This window comes from Chiloscyllium plagiosum, chromosome 2 (assembly GCF_004010195.1).
Source record: "Chiloscyllium plagiosum isolate BGI_BamShark_2017 chromosome 2, ASM401019v2, whole genome shotgun sequence".
In the NCBI taxonomy this organism is placed as follows: domain Eukaryota; kingdom Metazoa; phylum Chordata; class Chondrichthyes; order Orectolobiformes; family Hemiscylliidae; genus Chiloscyllium; species Chiloscyllium plagiosum.
The window spans coordinates 146,713,737-146,727,127 of record NC_057711.1 but is presented as its reverse complement, the minus strand read 5'-3'; the positions used below and the strand labels follow the sequence as shown (position 1 = coordinate 146,727,127).

The window sequence follows — 13,391 nt, the reverse complement described above, 5'->3', positions numbered from 1 at the left end:
CTAAACCCTTTGTACTTATACACTCATCCAGATGCCTTTTAAATGCTGCAATTGTACCAGCCTTCACCACTTCCTCTGGCAGCTCATTGTATACACGCATCACCCTCTGCATGAAAAAATTGCCCCTTAGCTCCCTTTTATATCTTACCCCTAAACCTATGCCTTCTAGTTCTGGGCTCCCTCACCCCAGGGAAAAGACATTGTCTATTTATCCTATCCATGGCCTTTGTGATTTATAAACCTCTTTCAGGTCACCCCTCAGCCTTCGACACTCCTGGGAAGACAGCCCCAGCTTATTCAGCCTCTCCCTGTAGCTCAAACCCTCCAACCCTGACAACATCCTTATAAATTTTTTCTGAACCCTTTCAAGTTTCACAGCATCCTTCTGATAGGAAGGAGACCAGAATTGCATGCAATATTCCAAAAGTGGCTTAACCAATGTCCTGTACATCTGCAACATGACCTCCCAACACTTATACTCAATACTTTGACCAATAAAGGAAAGCATATCAAACTCTGCCTTCACTAGCCTATTTATCTGTGGCTCTACTTTCAAGGATCTATGAACCTGCATTCCAAGGTCTCTGTTCAGCAACACTCCCTAGAACCTTACCATTAAGTGTATAAGTCCTGCCCTGAATTGCTTTTCCAAAATGCAGTACCTTGCATTTATGCAAATTAAACTCCATCTCCCACTCCTCAGTCCATTAGCCCATCCGATCAAGATCCCGTTGTACTCTGAGGTAACCTTCTTCACTGTTCACTACACCTCTAATTTTGGTGTCATCTGCAAACTTACGAACTATACCTCCTATGTTCACATTCAAATCATTTATATAAATTACGAAAAGCAGTGGACCCAGCACCGATCCTTGTGGCACTCCACTGGTCATAACCTCCAGTCTGAAAAACAACCTTCCACCACCACCCTCTGCCTTCTACCTTTGAGCCAGTTCTGTATCCAAATGGTTAGTTCTCCCTGTAGTCCATGAGATCTAACCTTGCTAACTAGTCTCCAGTGAGGAACCTTGTCGAACGCCTGACTGAAGTTCATATAGATCACGTCTACTGCTCTGCCCTTGTCAGTCCTCTTTGTTACTTTATCAAAAAACACAATCAAGTTACTTCTGATGTAATGCGCATTTTGTTAATGTGAATTTGCTGTAATGTGATTGACAAGTTAGGGACACTGTTTCTAAAATGCAGACTTTTAAAATGTGTGTTCGCTGTAAAGTGATTACATTGCCAACACTTTAATGGCTGTTTCTAAAGCACAATTTTTCTGTAATGCGGGGTTGCGCAAGATTGCAACCACCGTGTTACAGAAGAACTACTTGTAACTAGTTGCCAAAGGATTTAGAACATAAGATGATAAAAGGTGCCATATAAGTAAAACTGCCTGAGTATTTTTATTACAATAGTATGTAAAAGGGAAAAAGACATTAAAAAGATGTAAGAAGATGATGAGTGTACCCAGTGTAGGTCCCCAACGGTTTGAAATGGGAGCAAAGATAATGGAGAACAAAGGAATGGCTGAGCAACTAAGCAAATACATTGCCTTATTTTATTAAATCAGAATGATAAACAAATACCCAGGAATGTGAGGGAATCAAGGGTCTAATGGGAATAAGTTATTGAAGGAAATTAGTTCGCGATTTTGAGAAATAAGTAATTGTGAAACTTTTGTACTGGATATACAAATGGGACTGAAAACTGATAGGTTCCCAGGTAACTGAAAGTAGTCCCCAAGGAAGCAGTGGATGTGTTGATTGTCATTTTCCAAAATTCTGCGGATCCTGAAGCAGCCCTGTCAGATTGTAGAGTAGAACTCATTATTTAAAAAAAACGGAGAGAGAAAACAATGAATTACAGATCAGTTAGCCTTGCATCAGTCCTGTGGAAAATGCTAGAGTCTGTTATGAAGGACATGATAACAGGACACTTAGAAAACATGAGTGGGATTAATCAAAGTCAACATGGGAAATAATGTCTGACAAACTTGTTGCCATTTTTGTAGTTGTAACTAGTGGATTACATAAAGGAGAATCAATGCAACTGATGTATTAGGATTTTCAGAATGCTTTTGATAAAGTTCTATCTCAGTGAGTTTGCAAATGAAAATACATAGAATTAGGAGTATAGTGGGATGTTTGAGAATTGTTTAGTAATTAAGAAACAGTCAGAAGGAATAAATGTGTCCTTGTTGAATAGAAAGCAGTGCTAGTGAAGTACCTCAGGGACCAATGCTTGGCTCCCAGTTATTTAAAATACATGTAAACAATTTGGATGAGGAAATCAAATACAGTGTTTCCAAGTTTGCTGACACAAACTCAGTGGGAATGAGTAGTAAAGAGGATGTAAAGAGGTTTCAAGGTGATTTAGATAAGTTCATTGAATGAGAAAATGCATGGCAGATGCAGTATAATGTGTATAACCGTGAAGTTATTCATTTCAGTGGTGTTATGGCTGTGCTGGGAAGAGTGTGCTGGAACTTGAGACCCACTATTCCATGAGTTGTCACAAATGTGAAAATATAAAAGGGAAGAGAGAGGCCAAAGTGAACGTAGGCCCCTTAGAGAATGAGGCTGGGGAAGTAATAACGGAGAGCCAGGAAATGGCAGAGGAATTAAATATGTTGCATTAGTCTTCATAGTAGAAGTAGCATATAGCGCTTAGCAATAGCATTCCTGAAATATTAAATAATCAAGGGGAAAAGGGGGATAGGAATTAAATACAGTAATTATGTCTGAAGAGAAAGTAGGGAAACAAATGGTGCAACATGATAAGTCCCCTGGATCTGACACAACACATAGGAGTCCTTGTGTTTGAATTAAAAAAAAACATTGAAGTTCAGCAGGTAATAGAAAAGGTAAATGGAAAGTTGTCCACAGCTTTAGAGGAAATGGAGAATAAAAGTAGGTATGTTTTGCTAAAACTTTACAAGGCACTAGTTAGATCATGCTTGGAAAACCATATTCGTGCCCTAACTAAATAGTAGCATACTAGCAATGCAAGCTGTCCAGAGAAGGTTTATTGGATTGATCTTGGGTATGGAGGGGTTTTCTTCTGAGGAGAGGTTGAGTAGGTTAGAGTTGAGAAGAATGAGAGGCGACCTTACTAAAAAGATAAAATTCTTAAAGTGCTCGACAGGGTAGTTCCTAAGAGATTCTTTCCACTTGTGGATTAGTCTAGGACCAGAGGACATAAACTGGGTGAAAGGGGCTCCCCAGTTGGAACAGAGATAAAGAGGAATTTCTTCGCTGAAGTTAGTGAATCTGTGGAACTCTTTACCTTCTACATAACTAATCTGGTGATGTTTTTGGTCAGTGGATGATCATGGTGGGGGATTCAGTTATGGTATGACTATCACGGGGAGATGGTTGCATTCACTCTGGTTGAAGCTGGTCTCTCCCTAGTGCTTGTGTGCATAATTGGACTAGACACTTAGCAGCTCAAGCCTGACTGTTGTCTAGGTCTTACTACGTGATGTGTCGGACTGTTTCAGTACCAGACGCCTCATAAATGGTGTATAATGCTGTGCGTCATCAGTGAATGTAACTACTTCTGACCTTATGATGCATAGGAAAGGACAATGATGAAACAGTTGAAAATGGTTGGGCCTGGTCCATTATCCTGGTTGAGATGTTTAGCCTCCAACATCCAGGACCCTCTTTCTTTATGCCTAGTTGGCACCAATCAGTGGTGAATTTTCCCCTGCTTTCCATTGAATTCAATCTTACTAAGGCCTTTTTATTTGATCATATGAATCAGAATGACAAGTTGGCCATTCAGCTCCTCAAACCTCCTCCACCATTCAATAAGATCATGACTGATTTGATTACAACCTCAAATCTTCATTCCTGCCTACACTGGATAACTTTTCATGAAATCTATCTACCTCTCCACATCATCTTTGTCATGGCCTCTCAGGAGTTTATATGTTTCACTCAAGTCTCCTCTTGCTCTTCTACAGTCAAGCCGATGAGATTCAAGCCTAGACTGTCCAACCTGTCCTCAAAAGGCGACCTGCCCATTCCAGATATTAGTCTGGTAAACAGTCTCTGAACTGCCTCCAATGCATTTATGTCCTTCCTTAAATAAGGTGACCAATAATGTTCACAGTACTCCAGGTGTTGTCTCGCCAGAGCCCCTTTTAACTGAAACATAAGCTGTCTATCTTTGTATTCAATTCCCTTTGCAATAAGTGATAACATTCTATTTATTTTCCTAATTTCTTGTTGTACCTGCATGCTAATTTTCTGCAATTCATACATAAGGACACCCAGAACCCTCTGCAATGACTGGACAATTTCCCATTTTTCCCTATATTATACTTCATTTGATGACTTACTTATCCTATCTATACTATTTGTAACTACCTTGTGTCCTCTTCACAGCTTGCTTTTCCTCCCATCTTTGTGTCATCAGCAAATTTGGCTGCATATCTTCAGTCACTTGAGCCAAGTCACTTACTTAAACTGTCCTGATTTGGAGATACCAGTGTTGGACTGGGGTGTACAAAGTTAAAAATCACACAACACCAGGTTATAGTCCAACAGATTTAATTGGAAGCAGACTAGCTTTCGGAGCGACACTCCTTCATCAGGTGGTAGTGGCCACTACCACCTGATGAAGGAGCATCGCTCCGAAAGCTAGTCTGCTTTCAATTAAACCTGTTGGACTATAACCTGGTGTTGTGTGATACTTTAAACTGTGAACACTTCAGGTCCCAGCAGTGATCCCTGTGGCATACCACTTGTTACACCTTGTCAGCCTGAGAGAAAAAACACATTTACACCTACACTCTGCTTCCTGTTGCTTCCAGCCAATCTCTTATCTATGCTAATTTGCTACCCCCAAGGCATGAGTTCTTATTTTCTGCAATAATCTGGCACCTTGTTAAATGCCTTCTAGAAATCTAAGTGCTGTTACTCCACTGGTTTCCCTCCATCCACAGCACGCATCGCCTCCTCAGAGAATATTAATAGGTTGGTCAACCATGGTTTTCCCTTCAAAAATATCATGTTGATTCTGCTTGATTATCTTGAAGTTATCCAAGTACCAAGGTTTGACTTACTTAGTAATAGCTTTTAACAATTCTCTATGGCAGATGTTAAGCCAACGGCCTGTACTTTTCTGTTTTCTGTCTGTTTTTTTTGAATAAAGGAATTACATTTGCTATCTTCCAATCCATTGGGACCATCCTCAAATCAAAGGAGTTTTAGGGAATTACAACCAATGCATCAACTGTCTCATTAACCACCTCATTTAAGATCCAAGGATAAAGTCAATCAGGACTCCAGCACTTGTCAGCCTACCTCTTCAACAATTTACTCAGTGCCACTTGTATAGTGATTGTGATCTTCCTGTGTTCCTGCCACCCTTACATTTCATGGTTTATAGCTGCTTCTGGGATATTACTAGTATCCACTCTCATGAAGACTGATACAAAGTAACTGTTGACTTCATCTATCATTTCCTTATTTTCATGGCACACTCTCAACCCATCTCTTGAGTTAGCTTTTTATCTATGTTTGGTCCAAGGCTGTAAATGAGGTCTTGTGCTGAATGGTCCTGGAGTAACCCACACGGAGCATCGGTGATTAGAACTAGATAGACAAGAGTGTAATGTAGAAGACTATGATGGTATTCAATTTTATATAATAGAAAAGCAGAATTTCTTTTTCAAGGCAGTCAAATGTAAACGCTGATATTCTGAGCGATTTTGACTTACTTTTGCAGTAAAACCAATAAGTCAACATGCAGGTTCTGCCAGTGATTAGGAGGATAGTGGCATGCTGGTCTTCATTGCAAATAAATTTGAGTAGAAGAGCAAGAAGGTTTTATTAGAATTGTACAGTATTTTCATGAGACCACACTTGGAATGCTCTACCTTCAGCAAGGTACTTAATTGTGTTGGAGATGATACAGCAATGATTCACTGGATTGCTTCTTGGAATGAAAGGCTGAATAAATTAAGCATATATTCTCTGGTGTTTAGAGGAACGAGGGGATTTACTGAAATGTACAAACTTCTGAAGCAGCTTCACAGAGCAGATGCTGAGAGGTTGTTTACCCCAGTGGGCGCATCTCAAACACTGGAATGTACTCTCAGGAAAAGGGGATGATCATTTAAGATTCAGATGAGAGATTTTTCCCCTCAAGTAATTGGGGAATCTTTGGAATTCTGTATCCTGGAGAATTATGGATATTAGTTCATTGGACATATTTGAGCTGAGATTATCAGGCATTCGATCTCAGAAACCTAGGGTTAAGGGAACAGTTGGTAAATGGAACAGAGCCGGAAAATTAGCTGTGATCATATTGAATGACAGACAAATTTTATGGTTCATTTCAGATCCTACTTATTTGTTTATGTAAATATTTTTAACAATGACTTCATGGCTTGGTTCAACATATTTAAAGGCCAAAAACTGTGATCAATAAGAGGCTATAAAACTGACGAAAGTACAAATTTCCTCTTCACCACTTAGTATTCCAATTCTACATCAAAGTATTCTTTTGCAATACAGCAGATATTTGAGGTCAGTTATATTCCAATGATTAATACTATTTATAAGATCTGTTTGAAATATATGTTTGATTGAATTACCATTCATCTTTTTTGACTTAGTGGAAAGTCTTGAGTTTAAAGACTTATTTCAGTTACTTTTATTGTATTATTGTGAAAGTGAGCAACTGGAAGCACTTGTGCCTCTGAATCATGGTTCCAGATTCAAGCTGCCAATTGAGGCTTGACTTATAAAAATCAAGGCTGAGTGGTTGACACGGGACGAGTTGGACCAAAGGGTCTGTTTCTGTGCTACATATCTCTATGACTCTGTATGTAGTACAATATCAGAGAAAGTTGCGTTGTCAGAGGTGCTGGATTTGTGATGAGAAATGAAACTGAAATCTGTCTGTCTGCACATGTGGATGTAAAAGATGTCATGGCACCATTTCGAAGAAGAGCAGAGAAGATACCCTAATGATGTTTTAGACATCGATATCCATATGTTGAATTAGGCAACAAAAAAAGTTTCTGAGATTTATGAAGAGTTTATTGTAAATATATAATATGGTACAAGTATTTGTTCACATTTTCCCTTCTGGACCATGTTCCTGTCCAGAAACCAACACCCTGCTAGAGAAGTGCTCAGTTTTTAAAATGTGAATAGATCTACAATCAAACCTACCTAATCATCTAATTAACAAACACTACCTACCAGGGAGAGTGCAGCCAAGAGCTCAGCTCTCTTTGTTTGCTTTTTCACTCAAACTTTTATTAGCAAATTTATTAACACACAAATCTTTGGAAGGGTTCAGACTCCCCAGCCACTGCTTTTGATGCTTCAGCTGCTATTGTCAACGAACTGCAAAATAAGGGCTGGAGTGGTGCTGTAGGTGCAATTCCTTTCAGCTATTGTTTTCACGCAGGATCCACAAGGACAGATGCCAAGTGCCGACCTCTTCACCTTGGTCCTCCTGCAGAAGAAATAGGTGTACCTGATTTGTTGACAGATCTTGATCATTTTCACCGTTTTGCAAAGCTGGCTCCGTAGCAGTTTCATTATTTCTTCATGATCCTGATCTGCTTTGTCCACTTGGTCATCTTCCTGTTGGAGCAGAGCAGAGCTGTTTTTGTTGAGAGCTCAGTTTTTCTAATACAATATATGTATAAAACTTCCACCAAATCACCTGTGTTGCTGATTAAATGACTAATTGACAAGCGCCCGATCTCAGCTCTTAATATTTTCCAATCAACTTGTTCAGAAATATTATTACACACTTCTGGAGCAGATGGGACTTGAACCTGGGCCTCCTGGTTCAAGGGTTAGGACAGTACCACTGCACCATGAGGGCTTTTAAGAAACGTTACTCTTTTTTTTACTAATTAATTTTTTCAGAGATGTTGTAACATACCTCTGGGGCAGGTTGGATTTTAACCTGGGTATCCTCTGACTATATGTCAACCCTGGAGCTGATCTATTAAAGGCGTAAGCATATATTTTGTCCAATATCTCTTTGTAAATCAATATCTGTGCTTCTGGTTATTGTTCTGTGCTTCAGTGCCCAAAATGGAGCACATTACTCTAAGTCTGGTCTGGTCTGGTCATTGTTTGTAAAAGCTTAACAGAGTTTGTGGGATTCATATTTCATAATTTTAGACTTCTGTTTGTATGTGCTGTTTTGTATCCTCTAGCCTTATAATCTCTAATGGCAATTGATTTACAGTCTGAAGTAAAATGGAAAAATGTTGTCAATGATACTCATAGTAACTAAGCATCAATGTATATTTCCATTTCATCCATGATGAATAATGAAACATGTATACTTTTTTTTGTCTTTGTTTACCAGATTACAAGAAACACAACCCCAATGTACAGGACACCAGAGATAATAGATCTTTATTCCAACTATCCAATCAATGAAAAACAGGATATATGGGTATGTTTGCACCTGTTAATATTAGAGTAATTCACTTTTGTAATCATTGATAAAATATAGGCATTTCTGATACAGCTAGATTTATTGCACGTCCTTAATTGCTTTTCAAAAGTGAAATACCTTCTTGAGTACAACTAAGTGACTTGCTTGAGCAGTTGAAGGTTAACAATATTGGAGCCGTTTGCAGGCTAGAGTGGATAAGAACTGTAGACATGGAGATATACAACATGGAAACAGATCCTTCAGTTCAGCTCATCCATGCCGACCAGATGTTCTAACCTAATCTAGTCCCATTGGCCAAGTGCTGGCAAATGGGACTAGATTAGGTTAGGATACCTGGTTGGCATGGATGAGTTGGGCCGAAGGGGCTTAGATTTCTTTCTCGAAAGGATATTAGTGAACCAGATGTGTTTTTACAACAATCTTGTAGCAGCATGGTCACCGTAACTGATACTATGTCTCGATTATAGACTTATTCAATCAGTCGAGTATAAAATATCGAGCTGCTATGGGAGAATCTGAACTTGCCTCCAGATTATGAGATGCGTCAAATATGGTCTGTCTTTTATAACTCTGTGCTGGTTCTTCTCGTGTTTAATGATTTGTTTGGAAGATTATGGCAAGTCTTTCTGCTATCTTCACTGTCAATTCCTCAAAGAACCCGAGATGCAAGCTATCTAGACCAGGTTATTTATCCATACAAATGAGAGTCAATGTCTCCAGTACGCTTTGTCTAGAAATTTTCTTCCCATCTTATTACCTCTGTCATCTCCATATCTTCAGCTTTTTTGTCAGCATCTTCTTCCTTATAACAGGTGCCATTACTTGGTAAGGGTACTGACCTTGCCCTGTGGCTCTAAGCACAAATCACTTTCTTGGATCCCAATAACTTCCACTCCACCTTATAAACCTGCTTGCTATGTACAAGCCATTTGAAGCTTTTTGGAGTTACTTTTATTTTAACTGCCATTCTATTCTCATATTTTCATATTCTCCCTCTGCCAGTCTTATTTCATCTTTACTTTCTCTCTTAGCTTGTTGTATTTGGCTTGATTTTTCAGTTGAAGAATTCACCTGATATGCATTCATCATAATCTCCATGTCCCTTTGTCATCTACCATTGGTTCCTTCTTTGTGCACTTGAACGATTTCCTCCTTTTTCCATTGCTAGTCATTGTGTCAGCTTTTGCTTTCCTTTTACCCTGGCTAGATCCCTTCTTGTTCGATCAAAGGCAAGTTCCAGCTCTATTTTTCCTTGTTCTTCTTCATTACTAAACGTTTGGTACAGCGATTGCATTTTCCAATATTTCTGCCACGTACCTCTTACTTTGAGATAATTCCTTCTGATCTTAGGTTTTCCCAGAAGAGGAAACAGTCTCCCCACATTTACCTAGTCAAGCCCCCTAAGAATCTTATATGTTTAAATAAATTTGTCTCCCACTGTTCTAAACTAAAATGCGTACCGTCCAAAACTACTCAAGCTCTCCACATAAGAAAGTCTAGAATCAACCTCGTGAGTCTTCTTTGGACTGGATCCAATGCCAGTGTATCTTTACTCAGAAAAGGGGCTAAAACTGTTCTTGATATTCAAGCTGTACTCTAGCAAGTGACTTACATGGTTTGAGCAAAACTTTCCCTTTGAAATAAAGATCATGATTCTATTTACTTCCATACCTCCTGCTGAACTTGTTTACTAGCTAGTGAGTTTTTGCATGTAGACTCGCATTTCCCTCTTTGCTGCATTTTTACACATTCTTTCTCTATAACAGTAATATTCAGCTCTTTTCTTTATGCCAAGGTGCACAACCTGATGTTTTCCTGCATTATATTCAATTTGCCAACATTCAATTTATCTATGTCTCTCTGTAGACTGTGCCAGTCCTCACTACTTGCCTTCTCATCTATTGTGGGATTATTTGAAAACTTGGTGATAGTACATTCGGTCCTCTTACTAATTCATTAATGTATGTTGAAAAATAATTATGGCCTCAGCACTAATCTCTGTGGCACTCCACTAGTTACTGTTTGCCATCTAGAAAATGCCTCCTTCACCCAACTCTACCCAGTCCTCTTGGCATGGTACTGTTCTACTCCAAACACCTTAGATTTATCTTATTAATTAATCTAATGTCCAGTACCTTGGCAAACACCTTTTGGAAATCTAAAAACATCACATCTTCTGGTTCTCCTTTATTGGTACTGTGTTACGTCCTCAAAACGTTTTGTCAGGCACCATTTCCCCTTCATGATACTACACTGACTCTGCTTGATTATATCATATATTTCTAAATGTTTTGCTATTGCGTCTTTTATTGTAGACTCTAGCATTTTCCCAATGACAGATGTTAAGCTAACTGGCCAAAAGTTACCCATGTTTGTCTCTTTCATGTTTTGAATGTATGCAGTGCCAGTTTTCCACTGGGACTTTTCCTATCTGAGTAGCTGTTTTCTTGAGTATGCATCTCATATGGTCCAAGAAACTTAGCAGCTTTTACCTGTGAGCCCATAAGATGTAGGGACAGTAAGCAAACCATTGGGCCTTTGAGTCTGCTGTGCCATTCAATGAGATCATGGCTGATCAGGAATCCTTAGCTTCACTTTCCTGCCTTTTTCCCCTATAACCATTTGATTTCATTACTGATTAAAATCTATCAGTCTCAGTGTTGAATATACTTAATGACCCATTGTCAACTACTCTCTGCAATAACGAATTCCAAAGAGAGAAGAGATTCTTCCTTGTCTTTGTCTTAAACGTACAACCTTGATTGTCCCACAAGGGCAAAAATCACAAGATACCAGTTTATTGTCCAACGTGTTTATTTGAAAACACTAGCTTTCAGAGTACTGCTCCGTAATCATGAGAGAGGAAGACCTTAGACACAGAATTTATAAGGAAAAGATCAAAGGGTCATGCAACTCATGCAAACGAATTGAGCACACCAATGAAGGCTCTTAAATATTTAATTAGTTAGAAAGGAGGTGTCACATCCTTTATGTTGATAATACCTTAAGTTATCTTGGGGCAATGACTTGGAAGAAATTCTAGGATTTGCACTTAATCAGTTGAAACCTGCACCTCCATTCTAACTGACCTTGTCCAACTCAGCCCAACACCGACATCTCCACATTGTGGCTCCCACAGGGAGAACAACCTTTCTGCATCTGCCCTGTCAAATCCCCTAAGAATCTTGGATGTTTCAATGAGATTGCTTTTCATTCTTCTATATTCCATTGAGTACTGGAACTATCTATTCGAACTCTCCTCGTAAGACAGTCCCTCTTTGCTTATTTTCAGCCCAGTGGACCTTCTCTAGATTGCCTCTAAGCCAGTGTATCTTTCCCTTCGATAAGTGGCACAAAACCATTCACAGTATTCCAGGTGTGGTTTGCCAAGTGCCTTGAATACCTAGCATCTTAGAATCCCTATCGTGTGGAAACAGACCATTCGGCCCAACAAGTTCACTCCAATCCTCCGAACAGCATCCCATCCAGACCCTATCTCTGTAATCGTGCATTTTCCAGGGCTCATGCACCTAAACCACATGTCCCAGGACACTATGGGTAATTTAACATGGCAAATCCATCTTGCTTGCAAATTTTTAGACTGTGGGAGGAAACCGCAGCACCCGGAGGAAACCTACGCAGATGCTGGGAGAACGTGCAAACTCCACACAGACAGTTGCCCAAGGTTAGAATTGAGCTTGGGTCATTGGCGCTCAGTGCTAGCCACTGAGCCATGGTGCTGCAAAACCTCCCTAAATCAAAATAGGTAAATTTACCTGCAGTCATATACCTGCTGATAATTGCAGTTATGCATGGAGTTATCGTGCTTAATTAAGATACAGCTTTTATTGAAATGTATTTTGTAACTTTCTTTAGGCTTTAGGTTGTATCCTGTACCTTTTGTGCTTTAAGCAGCATCCATTTGAAGATGGTGCTAAACTTGGAATAGTAAATGGAAAGTACTCGATTCCTGTGAATGATCTCAGATACACTGTTTTTCATGACCTTATTCGTAAGTATCATGTGTAAACTAAATTATTTTTTACTTTGATGTTCTGGTTTCATTTTGCAAGATATATTACTAACTCATTGAATCACAAATAAATATAAATTATTGTTTATTCTTTAACAGCAATGAACTTGGGTATGGGAGGTTAATCTTCTGCTGTCAATACTTTAATTTGTAAAGTAGCTGGAATAATCAGGGTTTTATTTTATGAATGACACTCTTTACCTGTTGAAAAATGTGATAAAATGGAATAAAATACATCTAGTAACAGCAACATTGCATTTGTATAGTGCAATATGGAAGATGTGGAGGAGAGGGAATTCTGGAGCGTGCTGAGCAAGCAACTGAGAGAGGTGCCATTAATTGAGTGAAAAAGGCTAGAGTTGTAGAAAGAAATCAGAGTGAAGTGTTGTAAAACTGGAGATAGTTGTAGATACAGGTAAAATTGACACTATGCAAGAAATGAATTTCAAGAATAAAAATCACAACTTGGTGAAGAATAGTGCATAGGTTGTGATGGAGCCCAAGTTGCTGGATACTTGCCAGATCAGCTGTGAAATAGTCTTCTCTGAAGTTGATTCAGGTATGAATGCAAGTTTTGATAACAATTGAGCTGAGGTAGTGACAGAGGCAGAAACCAGGAGGTGTGTAGAAGATGGACAAGATTTGGGAGGCAACAATATTAAGAAATTTGGGCAGCCAAAGGAGATTATCTGTTGTTGTAACTTTTTAAAGAATTTTTTTGGAAGGATACTGATGACAGTGGTTCGAAAGGACTTGTAACAGTACCTGAGGAGAGAGACTGTTTATAGTTTTATCTTGAGGCCCGAAGGGGAACTGGTGGCCAGCAGTTTATTGGGAATTTTGTGAAGGCTCCAGGAAGAAGCTTTACGAGTAAGAAGAGCTCAAAGAATGTATGAGGGTACGGATG

At 39.1% G+C, this 13,391-nt stretch overlaps 1 protein-coding gene across 1 annotated transcript in view; it reads left to right on the top strand.

The window, feature by feature from the left end:
• The window catches only part of LOC122565187 (cyclin-G-associated kinase-like), a 30,588-nt gene extending 18,093 nt beyond the window's left edge, over positions 1-12,495 (top strand). The window contains exons 6-7 of the mRNA XM_043720904.1: positions 8,359-8,448; positions 12,328-12,495. Coding sequence (XP_043576839.1) covers positions 8,359-8,448; positions 12,328-12,480 — 243 coding nt within the window. The 3' untranslated portion in view covers positions 12,481-12,495. The remainder of the gene's footprint in view (positions 1-8,358; positions 8,449-12,327) is intronic.
• The last annotated feature ends 896 nt before the right edge of the window (positions 12,496-13,391 follow it).